We start from the raw sequence: 14,714 nt of genomic DNA, 5'->3' as shown, positions 1-14,714 counted from the left end.
AATAATTTAGAATTAAAGCAAGATAATAGTTAAAAATTGGACCAATCATTCAACTTTTCTTAATAATGTTAATAAACATGATCATGAGGTGATGCCACGAGTTGGGGTCACATTGATTGAAAAAAAATGAAACTATATGATTGGCTTTAGTGGGTCATCCATCTTAATGAAGAAGGAAGCACCTTTATATTACTAGTACTTTTTAGGACATGTTTGGTTTGGAAGTCACCTTTATTTTATAAATATTCTTTTTTGAAATTTATTGAAAGCCAAACAAGAAAAAGGAACAAAATTAAACATGACAAAAAATCAAAGCAAAAATCGAAATTAAAGCCTAATTTATTCAAAGATACTATTTTAAGGTTCGAGGAGGAGGAAAACCGAAAAAAAATTTAAATCTCAATCTTGTTTGATCTCTATCATCCTAAAACGTTTCACTATAATTTAATGCGTTTTTAGGGAGTATTGAACTTGAAATATTTGTTCTTAAGTAGAACTCTTTGCATATAATTTATCGTAATAAGTTCTAATTAAAAATCATCCAATTTCAATTTTGTGAAAATGTTCTTTTTCAAAGTCTTAAATGTTTAGGTTAAGTTGGTGCAATCCATCACACTTCTTCCCTTTCTTAAATATTTGACATAAACACTCCACCGATCAAATTTTGCAAATAGTTCAAATTCCTATAGAGAACCCGACATATTTTAATATAATTTTTGAGTTATATTAAAATATTAAAATTTAAAGTAAAATATATATTTTTAAATATATGTCTAATTAAATTATATTTCAAAGTATTCTCATCTAATTTATATTCTAAAACAATTATCAATATTTTCTCGTACAAATTAATTCTTCATTCATTAAGAGTTTTCAAATGTGGTAGATATACTTTTTTTTTTCTTACAAAAATTTGTACTTTAACTCAATTTAATGAAAACCCAAATTTTTATAATTGTAATATTTAGATTTTGATAGTAAAATAGCGTGATTTTAACTTAATTATGACCTCAAATGTTGTAGAAACAGTTTTTTTAGGGAGTAAATATTGTAATTGCGTTCGATTGTAATTTATTTAGTGGTTGTGAGATCACATGCTCGACGACCATAAATGGATTTTGAGATGAATCTATTCACTACTCCTTAAAAGAGGGAAAAAAAATCGATTCCAAACAATCTTTGCTCTTATCTGCATGTGTGTTGGATATTGCTTTCTTTGTTTCTTCAAGACCAAGGATCCTTAAACTCTTTATGGTTCCCACTTCCCATTCCTCATGCTTGATAAAGCATGTCATCTTGGACCATTATGCAATAATGCTTACTAAATTTGGATAGATATTTGGGGAAGATAATTTATTTAAATTTTAAACCAACAAGATATCTATTTTTTATTAGTATGACAAATTATTTGGCCAAATGGGTCTCATATTTGCTTAGACATGTTTACTAATAATGTGAGTTTTTTTTTTAATATTAATTCATTTTACGAAAAAAAAAACTAGCACGACTCTTACTGCCCTGACTCATACCTCAATTTAAAGAACTATACTTTCGAGTTTTGATTTTTTTTGAACAATAGAGTATTGATCGGCTGGCTATAAAGTTTGGTGTCAAACAGACTTGAACGGCTATGAATTTAAAGTTTAAGAACAAGAACATGAACTGCCCAAGTAATGATAGTTTGAGTGAACATTGGGTTTTGATCATAAATATTAAAAGTGAATTATAAACAATTAGTAAATATTTGTAACATTTTAAAATATTTAGGTATAATATATGTTTATTCCCTTATCTCTAAAGGGAAACATGTGTGCATGGTACTTTACTATGTTTTTGCCCACGTTGGCTGTTGCATGGGGTCCCAAATCTTCATTATTTCATTCACCATTCTTTTTTTTACAACCTTCAAATTTACTCAACATTAGAATATTATTTAAATTTCTTTTCCATTTTTTGTCTTCTTATTTTTCTTAGCCATTTTACTCAACATTTTAATGCACTACCCGTTTTATTATTTGATCGACGAGAACCCTTTCTTGAATTATGTTGTACAAGTCTTCGTAATTTTGAGTTATAACGACAATAGATGAAATTTCTCGTTAATTCCATCGTCACACTCTGAAATTTTCTTTTCTCTCTACCTCGATCTCTCGAACCCTCCTTCAATTTCAAGAACTTGTTTGTAAAAGAGAAAGATAGTGTTCAATTTGGAACATAAGATTGTGTTATAACCTATTCTAAGCAACCAAACAAACAAACAAGCCCTAAACTAATATAAATATGTATGGCTATTATTATTATGTGGTCCATGAACCTCGACTCACCCATCGTTTTCTTCCATTTACATTTTCTTTTCATAAATATGCACGTACGGTAGGATGCACCGACGTTGTAGAAATAATACCAATTCACAATTATTAAGTTTATTTATTGCGCCATGACAAATAGGAAGACTTCTTCAAATTGACTAGGGCTATTCAAATTGATTCGAACCGTTAAAACGATATAATAATGCAATTTAAATAAAGAAACATTCAATTAGACGAAGATATGATTTTGATACGATAAAAATTGGTTAAATATAGGATTTTATGCAAATAAAATTTTACAATAGATATACCAACATGATCCTTTCGTCTTTATTTATTAAGAAAATTTGTTTGAAATTATATTGTTGACATTTTTATAGTTAATTTTATTTATTAAATTAGTTTCCATACCCTTTTGTATATGAATTAATCGAGATTTATAGATTGAATTTCTAAAATGTTATCCTATCAACCCAATATATATTTGTCGAATATAAAGATAAACGATATAGACTAGTAAAACATGATCTATCATTATAAAAAAAAATCAATTATTGTTATAGTGATCATTTAAAACAAAGTAGTTGTTACATGTGAACATATTATTAATTTAATAATTTTGTGATGTGATTGAAAATATAGTTTCAATTTAATAAACACATTTTTTTTATAATTTTGATAGAAAAATGTGAACAATATTGTTACTAGAACAAGCAAATTAGAATAAGTCAATATAAACTGTTGTACAATCAAATTATGATGAAGACTTTAATAATAATTTATATACCTAACTTTATCAAAACCAAAGTATTGTCCTCATCACATATGTTTTAAATATTAATTAATCAATAAATTACTATCTCCATCATATGTCATGCAATAATATTAGTCTTTTTCAAATAATAATAATAATGTTATTAGAGAATACTTAATTAGGTTAGGTTATATCTGACTGAGTAAAATTGCAATTTATTTGTTTAAATTCAATTTTTATTATTTGTTTAAAAATTTATAATAAAAATTTAGAACTATAAATCATTAAATTAAAATAATGTTATATCCTGATCTAAGGTCCAATAAGCTTGTTTGATGTTTTTTTCGAAAAAAAACTAATACTGATAAAAAAAGATAAATAAGTTATTTAAAATTTTAATTTATTAAGTTACTATATTTTTTATTTAAAATTTATGAAAATAAAGTTGATTTTGATATATATCTTTTAATTTAAGAAATATTTTTACTTTACTTTTTTTAAAATTTAAATTTTAAAAATAATTCAATTAATTTAAAACTCAAATCAACTATTTCTTTATCAAACACTTTTTCTTTTTCAAAAAAACTAATAGAAACCCTTGACAACTCATCTCAAACAAACCACATAAGTTCATAACTTAATTCTTTATTGAATAAAAATGTCACAAAACCCATAAAATTTAAGAGTGTAACCAAAATTAGAAATCGAATAAATTAAAATCGACCTAATATAATTCTAATTGATTCACTAATTCTGCACCGAGCTTAATCAGTTTATACATTCGGAAAACCTTCAACAATCTCGATCGTCGTTACAATATCATAGAATGTTCAATAATCTCACTCACACGTTTTAGATCCTTCACAATGCTATCATCTTAACATTATACAAGATTCGATATAAGAAAACCGACAAATTCAGTCGATTCGATTGATCAATTATTCCCTACCTGCAGGGTCGACCTTGGGGGCATCTCATTTATTTTTTAAAAAAACAATTAGTTAAATTTACTATTTTGTTTTAGCAAAAATGTTTTTAGCATAGTGGCTCAAAATGATTTTTTTTTATTTTAAGTGGTTATGGTTCAAATCTAAATAAAAACAACCTTTTTAACTATTTTTAAAATTAAAATTAAGGTAACCAAAAACTAATATTTACATTATTATATGTGGACTGGGCCGCCCAATTCTTGGAGCCAACATTACCTACTAGACAGTGAAGATTTTTAAAAATTAATACCAAGTACCAACTATTTGCAATAAATTTTTGTTTGAAAAAATGCTAAAAGTAATTGGGCTTTATTTTAAAAATAAGTTGGGCTGAGATCCAATTTGTTAGACTCAAATTGTAAAGAAAAGTCCAAATCACAGCCCAATTCTAATTTCTACCTATTCGTTCTCATTCATCTCCCTTCTCTCGCTCTTTCGATAATTTCATTTGAAAATTTGATTTCAATTCATCTCTGTTCCACTCTCCGTAAAGAGTAAGATCTCAAACCGATTCGTCAATGGATAATTCCAAGATTCAAGAGGTAAGGTGATTGATTGATTTCCTATTAGCTGTATCTCTCTCTCTAATATACACGCATTGATTACGAAAACAATCTAACGTTGTGCAGATCCTAGAGCAACAAGTGATTTCTGTTGCAAAAGCCTACGAAGACAAGCTCGATGAAGAGATTTCAGCTCTGGATCGGCTCGATGAAGACGATCTCGAGGCGTTGAGAGAGAGAAGGCTCCATCAAATGAAGAAAATGGCGGAGAAACGGAGTCGTTGGTTGGCTCTTGGACATGGAGAATATTCAGAGATCCCTGTCGAGAAGGAGTTCTTTTCTATTGTTAAGGCTAGTGATCGCGTCGTCTGTCATTTCTACCGTGAAAACTGGCCTTGTAAGGTACGAATCTGTCTTCATTTCATTCAATATTGTCTTATACATACCTTTTAAGCTTCTGTGATCCACAAGAACCAAAGTAAAACGCCAAAATATGATCATGATCTGTGAATGTGAGTTCCTTCTTAGAGGTGTAAGATGTGTTTAAGTAGATTTTGGTTCATTGTTCTCTTACCGTGGATAAGATATTAGGAAATTACAGAAGGTGTATTCGAGTTATGCTCAAGAATCTGATCAAAGATTTGAGAAGAAATGTTAACTTTTCTTCGAGTGAGTTGGTTAAACATGTATCGAGTTGTCTCGTTGCTTTTGTGCATCTATCTAAGGGAAAATTTACATTTTCCTGGTTCATTGTTTTCTTACCGTGGCTAAGATGTTAGGAAGTTACAGAAGGTGTATTCAAGTTATGCTCAAGAATCTGATCAATGATTTGAGAAGAAATGTTAACTTTTCTTCGAGTGAGTTGGTTAGACATGTATCGAGTTGTCTTGTTGCTTTTGTTCTCTTACCGTGGCTAAGATGTTAGGAAGTTACAGAAGGTGTATTCAAGTTATGCTCAAGAATCTGATCTAAGATTTGAGAGGAAATGTTAACTTTTCTTCGAATGAGTTGGTTAGACGTGTATCGAGTTGTCTTGTTGCTTTTGCGTGTCTATCTAAGGGGAAATTTACATTTTCCTGGTTTCCAATGATTTGATGCTTTTAGAGCTGTTGTCTTCTAAAGAAGGTTGATCATTTTATGTTGAACATGCTAGTCAGATAATCAATCACCTTGGTGACAACATAGGTTACTTATCATGTGTTTGTATGTTTTAACTCTAACTGGTTTCTTCCATGATATAACTCATTGGATTGACAATCTATCTGCTAATTTAAGTTTCAGTTCTTCATAAAGATTAACACGTTAACTTATGATCTTAGGAACTTCAAAATTCAACATAAGTTGGTGTATCTAGTAGGGTTTGAATGTTTAGGGATTGGAAATTATAAAAATAAATGATGGTTTTGAAAGGAAAGTTAGATGTGAGAATTCAAGATGAGAGACTGAGACTAACATCTTGTTCTTCATTCATATTCATTTCATTGATATTTCTTCTTGATGACCTAAATATCTCTATTTTAACCCACCCTAGGTAGCTCATGTTTGATTTTCATTGAAAACACCAGATGGATTATCTCTATTATAACGTAGAGTAATCACTATTGAATATGCATACCAACTTTGGCACCATTTGAGCTAATCTTGCACCATTTTCATGAACTCTCATAGAAGGGATGAGACCACATCCGAAATGAAAAGCATTTTATTTTCCGGATATAGGGCATAATATTGAATTTTTATAGAGTATACACGAACTATTAGGGCCTGATATTGGGTCCTGATTCAGTATAAACCTAACCAACCCCATCCACTATCACCCATTGTTTGTCGTCAAAATTGGTTGCGTTCTAAATATATTAGACGATGTTTTTGAAGATATAAACCAACTTGAAAATATTGAAAATATTGACTTGTTATCACTTTTGTTTGTTTATTTGTTTTAGATATGAAAATTAGCATGCTCATTAGTAAGAAAATGTTATTACAGAACATTTCAACTGTTTTTCTTCAATTGGGAGGCTTTATATCTCATTTTAGTTATTGTCAATCTATTGCAATTCTTATTCCACTAAAACCTATATTTTAAAAAGTTATTATCAATTGGGAGTCTTTGTATCTGTTTTCGTTAGTTCACAAACATGTGGAACTTGAATTCGCGTATATTAATGGTTAGATATCAAAAGATTGACAAACCGACCATATATCTGATACATCAGATCCACTATAAACCTATCTAATAATCAGACTAACCTAATCCTCTAGCATCCCTAACTGATATTAATCGTCTTGTACTTTTTTAACTTGTGATGGAAATGCAGTTTATATCAATTTTAGTGCCTGACATTATGCACCATTTGTGGGTTTATGACAAATAACCTAGATTATTTTCAAATAACTCTACATCAAACAAGGTCTTAACATGCAGGTTGTTGACAAACATTTGAGTTTATTAGCAAAACAACATATCGAGACACGTTTTGTGAAAATTAACGCAGAGAAAAGTCCTTTCTTAGCTGAAAAGCTCAAGATTGTTGTTCTTCCAACTCTTGCCCTCATCAAGAATGCCAAAGTGGATGACTATGTGGTATGTCGAAAAAACTTAAATACGTTGTCTTTTCTTTTGGTTGTTAATTTGATGTGTATCGTGTTTTTAGGTGGGATTCAATGAACTTGGAGGAAAAGACGATTTCACGACAGAAGAACTGGAAGAAAGGATAGCCAGAGCTCAAGTTATATTTTTCGAAGGGGAATCATCTTTTAAGGGATCGAAATCGGGTACTCAAACAAGAAGTGTTCGACAGGGGACAGAATACTCTTCGGATTCTGAGTAATGAATAGTACTAAACCCGAAAAAAGGTATGTTTCTTATTTCAATTTTTGTATTTTATTTTGATGGATTATTGGATGAAAAATAGATTAAGTTTTAATGTGTTGTAATTTTGATTGTATTACTTAATTTTACATCTATATATATTAGATTTTCAAATAAACTTTTATAATTTGAATTAACTTACCACATTTATAAATTTGCATATATATATATATATTTTTTTTTACTTAATTATTATACTTATAATAATAAAAAATAACTAAAATTTGATTTTTTCAAATAAACTAGAGTTTTTACAAGTGATTAACACTGTTTTGACTTAAAAATATTACAGTGTTACAATTTAACGCTAACTACATATATAAATCTAAGTAAACTATATGTTAAACTCTAATATTACATCATTGTGAATTAATAAGTCTAGCCTTCTCCAACACATTTCTTCCAAAATGATGATTTCTCAAATAATGATATTGCGACATAACCAAAGATACCAGTTCCTGCACAATGTTACCCTGAAAAAACAAAATCAACGACAAATTGATTCAAAACAGGCGGAAGAGCACTCCAAACCGTGTTTAATAGAAAAGAAACTATACCGATAAATTCATCAATGCGGCTTGTGCTACGAAGTTTCCAAATGGATGTTCGGCTAACCTCAAAAATATCGGAACGTTCATAAACTCTTTTACGATTACCTCCTTCTGATCATCGTCGCAAACTTTGAAGAATTTTTCCACCACATTACTCCCAAACTTATTCATCGAGAGAAGAATGAACTTTTTGGATAATTGTGACAACATGTGAGAATTTACCTCTCGAATTTGTAAACTGATTACATTCTGTATTACATAGTTTCTGCACATAAAAACAATATTAATAAAAAGTTAGTTATTTAAGATTTTGTACAAACATGGTTTAAAATATTAAAATTGTCAAATAAAACATTAAGAAATATAACCTATTTCAAATTTTAAATAGTTTTTGACTATTCCAACCTATTTTCTTGGTAAGATGTCAATTAAAATATTTTAAATATTATAATCTCACTCAATTTTTCAAAATAAATATTATATTAAAAAATTCAAATTATTTTAAAAAGAATAACCTACACTAATATATGTTTTTTTTATTCAATTTAAATCACTCTTATTTTAAAAAAATTAAAGAAAATTAACATACCCGTGAGGATCTTTTGAAAGGACATATACATTATGGATGATTTGATTAACCATACGGTTCCATGAATATCCTCTTACACCCGACAAGCTATATTGCAAGACAAAACAACCGATTTTGTCTTTGGCAATCTCAAAACAATTATCCGCCATCACATCTAATATCGGCTGCATATAATCAAAGCACGATATTAGAAAATATTGTACTTAAAAAAAGATAGAATATAAAACAAATTACCTTATTCTCTTCGTTATTAAAAGACATCAAACAATGTTGAACAACTTGATGACCTTTAGCATCTTTTAACAAATCAAGTGTGATATACCCAAGAGCCGATACTAACATCATTCTTTGTTCTTGCATCGACACATAATCTATAAGTTTTTTAATCGCTACACCTCTACAAACATCAAATTCATCATAAACAAGTCACATAATTAGTTATAATACATAGAAAAATCATAAAAGTTTAAAAGTTACAAATATAAAAAAATTTATACCCATAATTGTCAACACAAATTTCCAAGAGTCGCGATAAATCACTAACCACCAATGAAACAATCTGAGTGATATATAGAGGGTTACATACTCTTAACATCTTCCGAACAAAAGAACTACCAATACGATGAATCATGAGCTCTCTAAAATATCTAATAGTCTCGATGAACATAAAATCAATATCTTCTAAATACCCCTCCTCAATTGCATCCTCCAAAACCCTATACCCATATTGATCCTTGGCCAACATTAAAATAATCCCATTGAAAATTCTAGGATCTTCACGAGGTAAACCTAAAATTGGTTGAAACCGATTATTGAACGTTGCTTGAGTCGCCATAAAGAAATTAGGATTTTCATCTAACTCGTATATTCCAAAACGGGGATCAATGTTTCTTGCGCCCGTTTCAATACTCAAACTATTCACCTCATCGACAAGGCTTTCGAGCGATTCTCGAAAACTAGGGTTTTTCTCAGAGAAGAGACTCCAAGGAGGATAATTGGACATATTTTCAATCGCCTGAGATTGCAGTCGAAGATGTTCGGGATCATTGATTGGAATGGAAATTGAATCGTAATAGAAAAAGGAATTGTTGGAAGTTGATGAACTAGGGTTTGGGTTGAAGAATTCATCCATGTTAGCTAATTCTTATTGTAGCTCTATATGAAAATTGTAGAGAAAAGTCATGTATATTATATATATAAGTTTTAGAAATTCAAATATGATAAGTTAGTTGAGAAAATTTCTAAAAGATATCGGCTATATTTTCAAATTTTATATTTTCTTAATTATACTTTAGAAAATAAATAGATAAAGTAGGAAGTTTTTTAGGAAAATAAGATATATAGAGGAGAGAGACCTAAAAAAAATATAAATTAAGTTAGAAAGTAACGTTATCAAAACAATTAAATTATTTATATATATATAATAACTTGATTTTATTGGAGAAAATAAATATATTTTAAATATATATATATATATATATATATATATATATATATATATATATATATATATATATATATATATATATATATATATATATATATAATGTTTAATTTGAATTTATCAAGTAGAGAATTATGGTTAATTTGAATATATATGTGAGATTAAATAGATCTTAGGTCGAATTATGGGTTGTCCCGCCATAAATTTGAAACGGTTAAAAATAAAAAATGTTACAGGTATGTTTCGAAATTATAATCTAACAAAAACACGTGAAACCCTTAAATAACTAAGCTATTAAACTTTAAATTATATATATATATATAATGTATACTTGAGTCGGATCTTGAGTTTGACCAGCTCATAAACTTAAAATGATTAAAAATAAAATAAAAAATAATATAGATATGTTTAATTTAAACTTATATGTGAGAGTAAATGAATATTTGGTGACCCGCTTATAAATTTGAAAATGGTTAAAAATAAAAATGTTATATTTATATAATATATTGTGAAAAATTATGATATAATATTAAAGTTATATATATATATATAATTATTATTTTTATTTAATAATAAGATAAGAGATATAATTATTTTTATTATATGCTTAATGTTAAGCCAACAAATTATTTAAAAAAAAAATTATACACTAAGCTCATTACACAAAATTAAAATAAATAATTAAATTTAAAATGATGTCGTATCAATGAGATTTCAAAATAATTAAATTTCAGACTATTTTAAAATATATTCAAACAATACAGATAAACTAAATAAAAAATATTATTTTTTATTATAATTTTGTAAGCCATTAAAAATAAGACTTTATCAGTAGAATTCATAGCGTATATATTATATTCTTTAAAAAGATTATGATAAAATTATATAAAATAATATTTTATATAATATATAGGATATTATATTAAAAATAAATATATTATTATATTTATAAATGATATAAGTAACAGGAACACAAATACTATAATTTATATCCCCATCAATTACAGATATAACCTCGAAAAAAAACATCAATGATATTTAATTATTTATATTATAATTTGTCATAGTTTAAGTGAATTGAGTAGAAGTATGTTAGGTGAGAAAATCACTGAGAGATTTATTTGTATTTATTTGATAAATTACAAAGCTTTTTAAGAGGAGTTTTTTATATTTATTTTAAAATAATTCTGTATTGTAAAAAATAGTTAAAGACTTATAGCTTCGTAGTAAAACGAAAAAAAATAAAATAATAATATATTCAAAGTTATAGATTTGAATCTTCACATTCGGACTATTTTACAAAATAAAAAATTAACACATTTATTAACTACGTATTCAAAGTTGTAGAGAAGTTACTCGTCTTTGAACAAGTTTAAACATTCTTTTTCCTTGATCGTAAAACTTTACACGTACCTATATATAATATATACAAGCGGGAACCGAAGCAACGAGCAAACCTTAGGTCCCATTCTCGACATTGCTTGGTACTGAGAGCAAATCCACAAGTTCTAACCTATACTCGATTCCTCTGAGGTAGTGCCCTAAAAGCATGCACCTATGACCAAATCAAAAACCAAAGACATGATGATGAATGGTCACAAAAAGAAGGGAAAAAACACAATGCATATAATCAAAGGTTGAGCCCAACTCGAGTTTTAGATAGAACTAATGGAACATACCAAAAGAGAAGACGAGCAAGATAGTCCCGTGTCAATGAAATGAGAGGCTGATATTGAAGAGAAGTATTATCCACAATATCAACACACTCTTCTTCTTCTTCTTCATCGTCATCTTCAACAATTACCTTTTCACTTGACATACTTTCGGAAGGTGGATGAGAAGGAGGAGCCATGGAATGCATCTTTGGTGAAAGAGTAGCAAGAAGACCATGAACTACTGAATAAATAGCTTCCTTCAATTCAAGACATGTCGGTTCTGATAATTCAACAACCTGCTTTTAACACTTTTGTTTAGTTCCACTACGAGGCACAAAACAAAAACTGAATTTAACTAGGTTTTAAGGGTGTTGTAGTTGTATATATAGGAGTACTTTGTGTGTGTATGACAAAAATTCCCATTATCATATTTTATTGTTTGAATCATGATTCAGAAAAAACTACATGTGTTATGTTTGTAAATTATAATATCTAAAAGACGATTGTAGAAAATCATCAATTTTTATACCAAATGAAGCAGAAATGACGTGATAACTTGGATCATGATTCGAAAAATAAAACATTTTAATTTTAACTTTTGGCAAGTTTTCAAGTGATTGCGTCAAAAATTGTAAGAATATACCAGTTTCCAAATAGGCTGGTGTATATTATATATTATCGATCCAACGAGCAATAGCACCATCCCATTAATTATATTTGGCATAGGAATAAATCTCAATGCCTCGAAGATACAACTAACCTTTTCTGGCTCGAGTGATCTTAAATAGTCTAACAAATCATTCTTTTCCTCTCCAACAAACTGCTGCATTTGAATAGCTGCACTTTTTCGCTTCACTTCGTGTAGTTCCTAATTAGTTATGCAAAAACATTACAAAAGGTATAAAGCAATAGAAAAGAAAGCACAACAGACAAAATCTCCTTCTCCACATTGATGATTACCTTCTTTACAGAAGATAGACGAGATTGCAAATGCAAAATGTATTGTCTAGCTTCATGTGTAATTTCTCCAAGACCTTCAACAGTTGTATCTTCAGATGAAATACCATTCCCTGAAGTTTCAACAGCATTTCCACAGTCATGAATGTTTTCCTGTAGTTCTAATTTTGAATTATCCTGTTTTAGTGTCTCAGAACCGATTTCATCATACATGTCAAAAATCATCTCAAGACAAAGTCTATGTTCAGCATTTTTTAACGTATACCTGCAGAAACAAAACGAAGCAGTCAAATAAGTGACCGGAATGAATAGAAATAAATGTGTGTCTTCATTAAGTAACATACCCTGTCATCATTGAAGAAATCAATAACTTTGAAAGAGGTTCCCAAAGAGCCTCAACAAAAACTTGAAACTGATCAGAAGGCAATAAACCAAGCATGCCCGAAATTGTTCTCTTCATTGCATCAATAGTAGTAAGAGGCACATCTTTTTGAATAAAACTTACATCCAATGGTTCTATCTCTTGAACTAGGTTCAACAGGGCAGATTTCTGAAAGAAAAAATAAATATTATCTTATTCAACTGTGATCATGCAGCCTATGTATATACACAATTAGTTTATTTATTTGTTTTTGTTTGGATGTTTCACCATAGTTTATGCGATTTTCGAGTTAACTTGGGACTACTGAAAATAGATAGATGTTATGAGAACCCTAATAATTCAAGTTTATTCATTACATGATAGTTTACTACTTTTGGTATTCCCGGGAGAATCTCACCGTTGTGACCTAAACATCAATCAAGATGTTCGAGACTCTTTCTACTTGAATGAACTACTTTGAGTTGGTATTAGACTTATAGCTTCTTTCAATTTTTTAAATGAATAATGAGAGTTGTTTAAGCTTAACAAAACTATGTATAACATAAAAATAAACCGAAAAACTAAAATCCATTGAAACCAAGAGATTAACGAGCACGTCTTCGTGAAGGACTATGAGCTCATCAACCAACTCAACGGGCTTTCCAGATAGAATCTCAGAAAGAGTCATACTAATAGTGTTGTGTATGATACGCATCATTCGATTACGATAACCGAAAGAGTCATACTGACAGTGTTGTGTATGATACGCATCATTCGATTACGATAACCGAAAGAGTCATACTGACAGTGTTGTTGTGTATCATGTCATACTGACAGTGTTGTTGTGTATGATACACATCATTCGATTACGATAACTGAAAGTACGTCGATTCATTTTCAGTCCCTCAATATCTGTCCACTCAATCCAAAACTCCCAACAAATACCCAAAAACAACTAATCCTAATATATATTTTTTTCATTTTTCTCTGATCATCACAATTACAGACAGTCTTACCCTAGGTTTCTAACAGATGAACTTCATTACTTAAAACAACAGCTAATTAGACTACTAAAATCTCGGAAAGAAAGGAATCAATTTTCAATTGTCAGAGAAGTATATAGAACAAACCTTAGAGGTGCGATTATCATTGTGAGAGCTGAAACCGGCGAACGAAGGTGGTAAGGAAGCAAAAGTAAGGTTGGTCAAACTTCTAGGGTTTGGCGAAGATGGGAGAGGAGAGAAAGAATAGGGATGAAGACGAGGAGGGCGGGAAGAGAGGAAAGGAGAGAAGGAAAGGAAGGAGCCGTTGATTGCCATTAACGACCACCACTCGCCTTTCTTCAACCTTTCTCCCTTTCTCTTTTCTCATCTCATTTTTCTGGCCACAATTTTTTTTAAGTGTTTTTTTATACATACATTAGAAAAATGAGATAAAATTTGAAAAATAAAAAAATACTTTTTAATTAAAATAAAAAAATGTTATAATAATAGTATTATTAATGACATGTATGAGATTACTACAATCATTAAAAGTTCAATGATTTCTCTTTAACCAGATAGTCCATCAAAAAATAATTGGGATTGTAACCAAAATATGTTGGTCTATCATATTAGCCGCATCAATATAAACTTCCCAACAACTACTCAAATACTCGGACGTCACTCAATGAATCATAGTAATAGTTCACAAAAGTTTTCAAATACTAGTCACCCCTTAATATGTTGGTC

General features: G+C 29.1%; 3 protein-coding genes across 3 annotated transcripts; 1 reads left to right on the top strand and 2 right to left on the bottom strand.

Moving 5' to 3' along the window:
- Positions 1-4,467: 4,467 nt before the first annotated feature.
- Positions 4,468-7,506, top strand: LOC124942030 (thioredoxin domain-containing protein 9 homolog). The gene is made up of 4 exons (XM_047482435.1): positions 4,468-4,594; positions 4,682-4,957; positions 6,981-7,139; positions 7,210-7,506. The coding sequence occupies exons 1-4, from the start codon at positions 4,571-4,573 to the stop codon at positions 7,384-7,386; spliced, it is 636 nt and encodes a 211-aa protein (XP_047338391.1). The 5' UTR covers positions 4,468-4,570; the 3' UTR covers positions 7,387-7,506.
- A 280-nt stretch (positions 7,507-7,786) lies between these two features.
- On the bottom strand, positions 7,787-9,699 carry LOC124943789 (pumilio homolog 12-like). Its single transcript, XM_047484261.1, has 5 exons — positions 9,065-9,699; positions 8,802-8,964; positions 8,568-8,731; positions 7,985-8,243; positions 7,787-7,900 (listed from the first exon to the last, which is right to left on the bottom strand). The coding sequence occupies exons 1-5, from the start codon at positions 9,697-9,699 to the stop codon at positions 7,787-7,789; spliced, it is 1,335 nt and encodes a 444-aa protein (XP_047340217.1).
- A 1,540-nt stretch (positions 9,700-11,239) lies between these two features.
- Positions 11,240-14,362, bottom strand: LOC124942062. Its single transcript, XM_047482472.1, has 6 exons — positions 14,115-14,362; positions 12,968-13,173; positions 12,627-12,888; positions 12,427-12,534; positions 11,691-11,962; positions 11,240-11,566 (listed from the first exon to the last, which is right to left on the bottom strand). Exons 1-6 carry the CDS (start codon positions 14,301-14,303, stop codon positions 11,470-11,472), a joined length of 1,134 nt encoding a protein of 377 aa, XP_047338428.1. The 5' UTR covers positions 14,304-14,362; the 3' UTR covers positions 11,240-11,469.
- Positions 14,363-14,714: the final 352 nt, after the last annotated feature.

The sequence above is a fragment of the Impatiens glandulifera genome, chromosome 6 (genome assembly GCF_907164915.1).
Source record: "Impatiens glandulifera chromosome 6, dImpGla2.1, whole genome shotgun sequence".
Lineage (NCBI taxonomy): Eukaryota > Viridiplantae > Streptophyta > Magnoliopsida > Ericales > Balsaminaceae > Impatiens > Impatiens glandulifera.
Note: the sequence above shows the minus strand (reverse complement) of the source record. Positions and strands in the feature narration are given on the sequence as shown.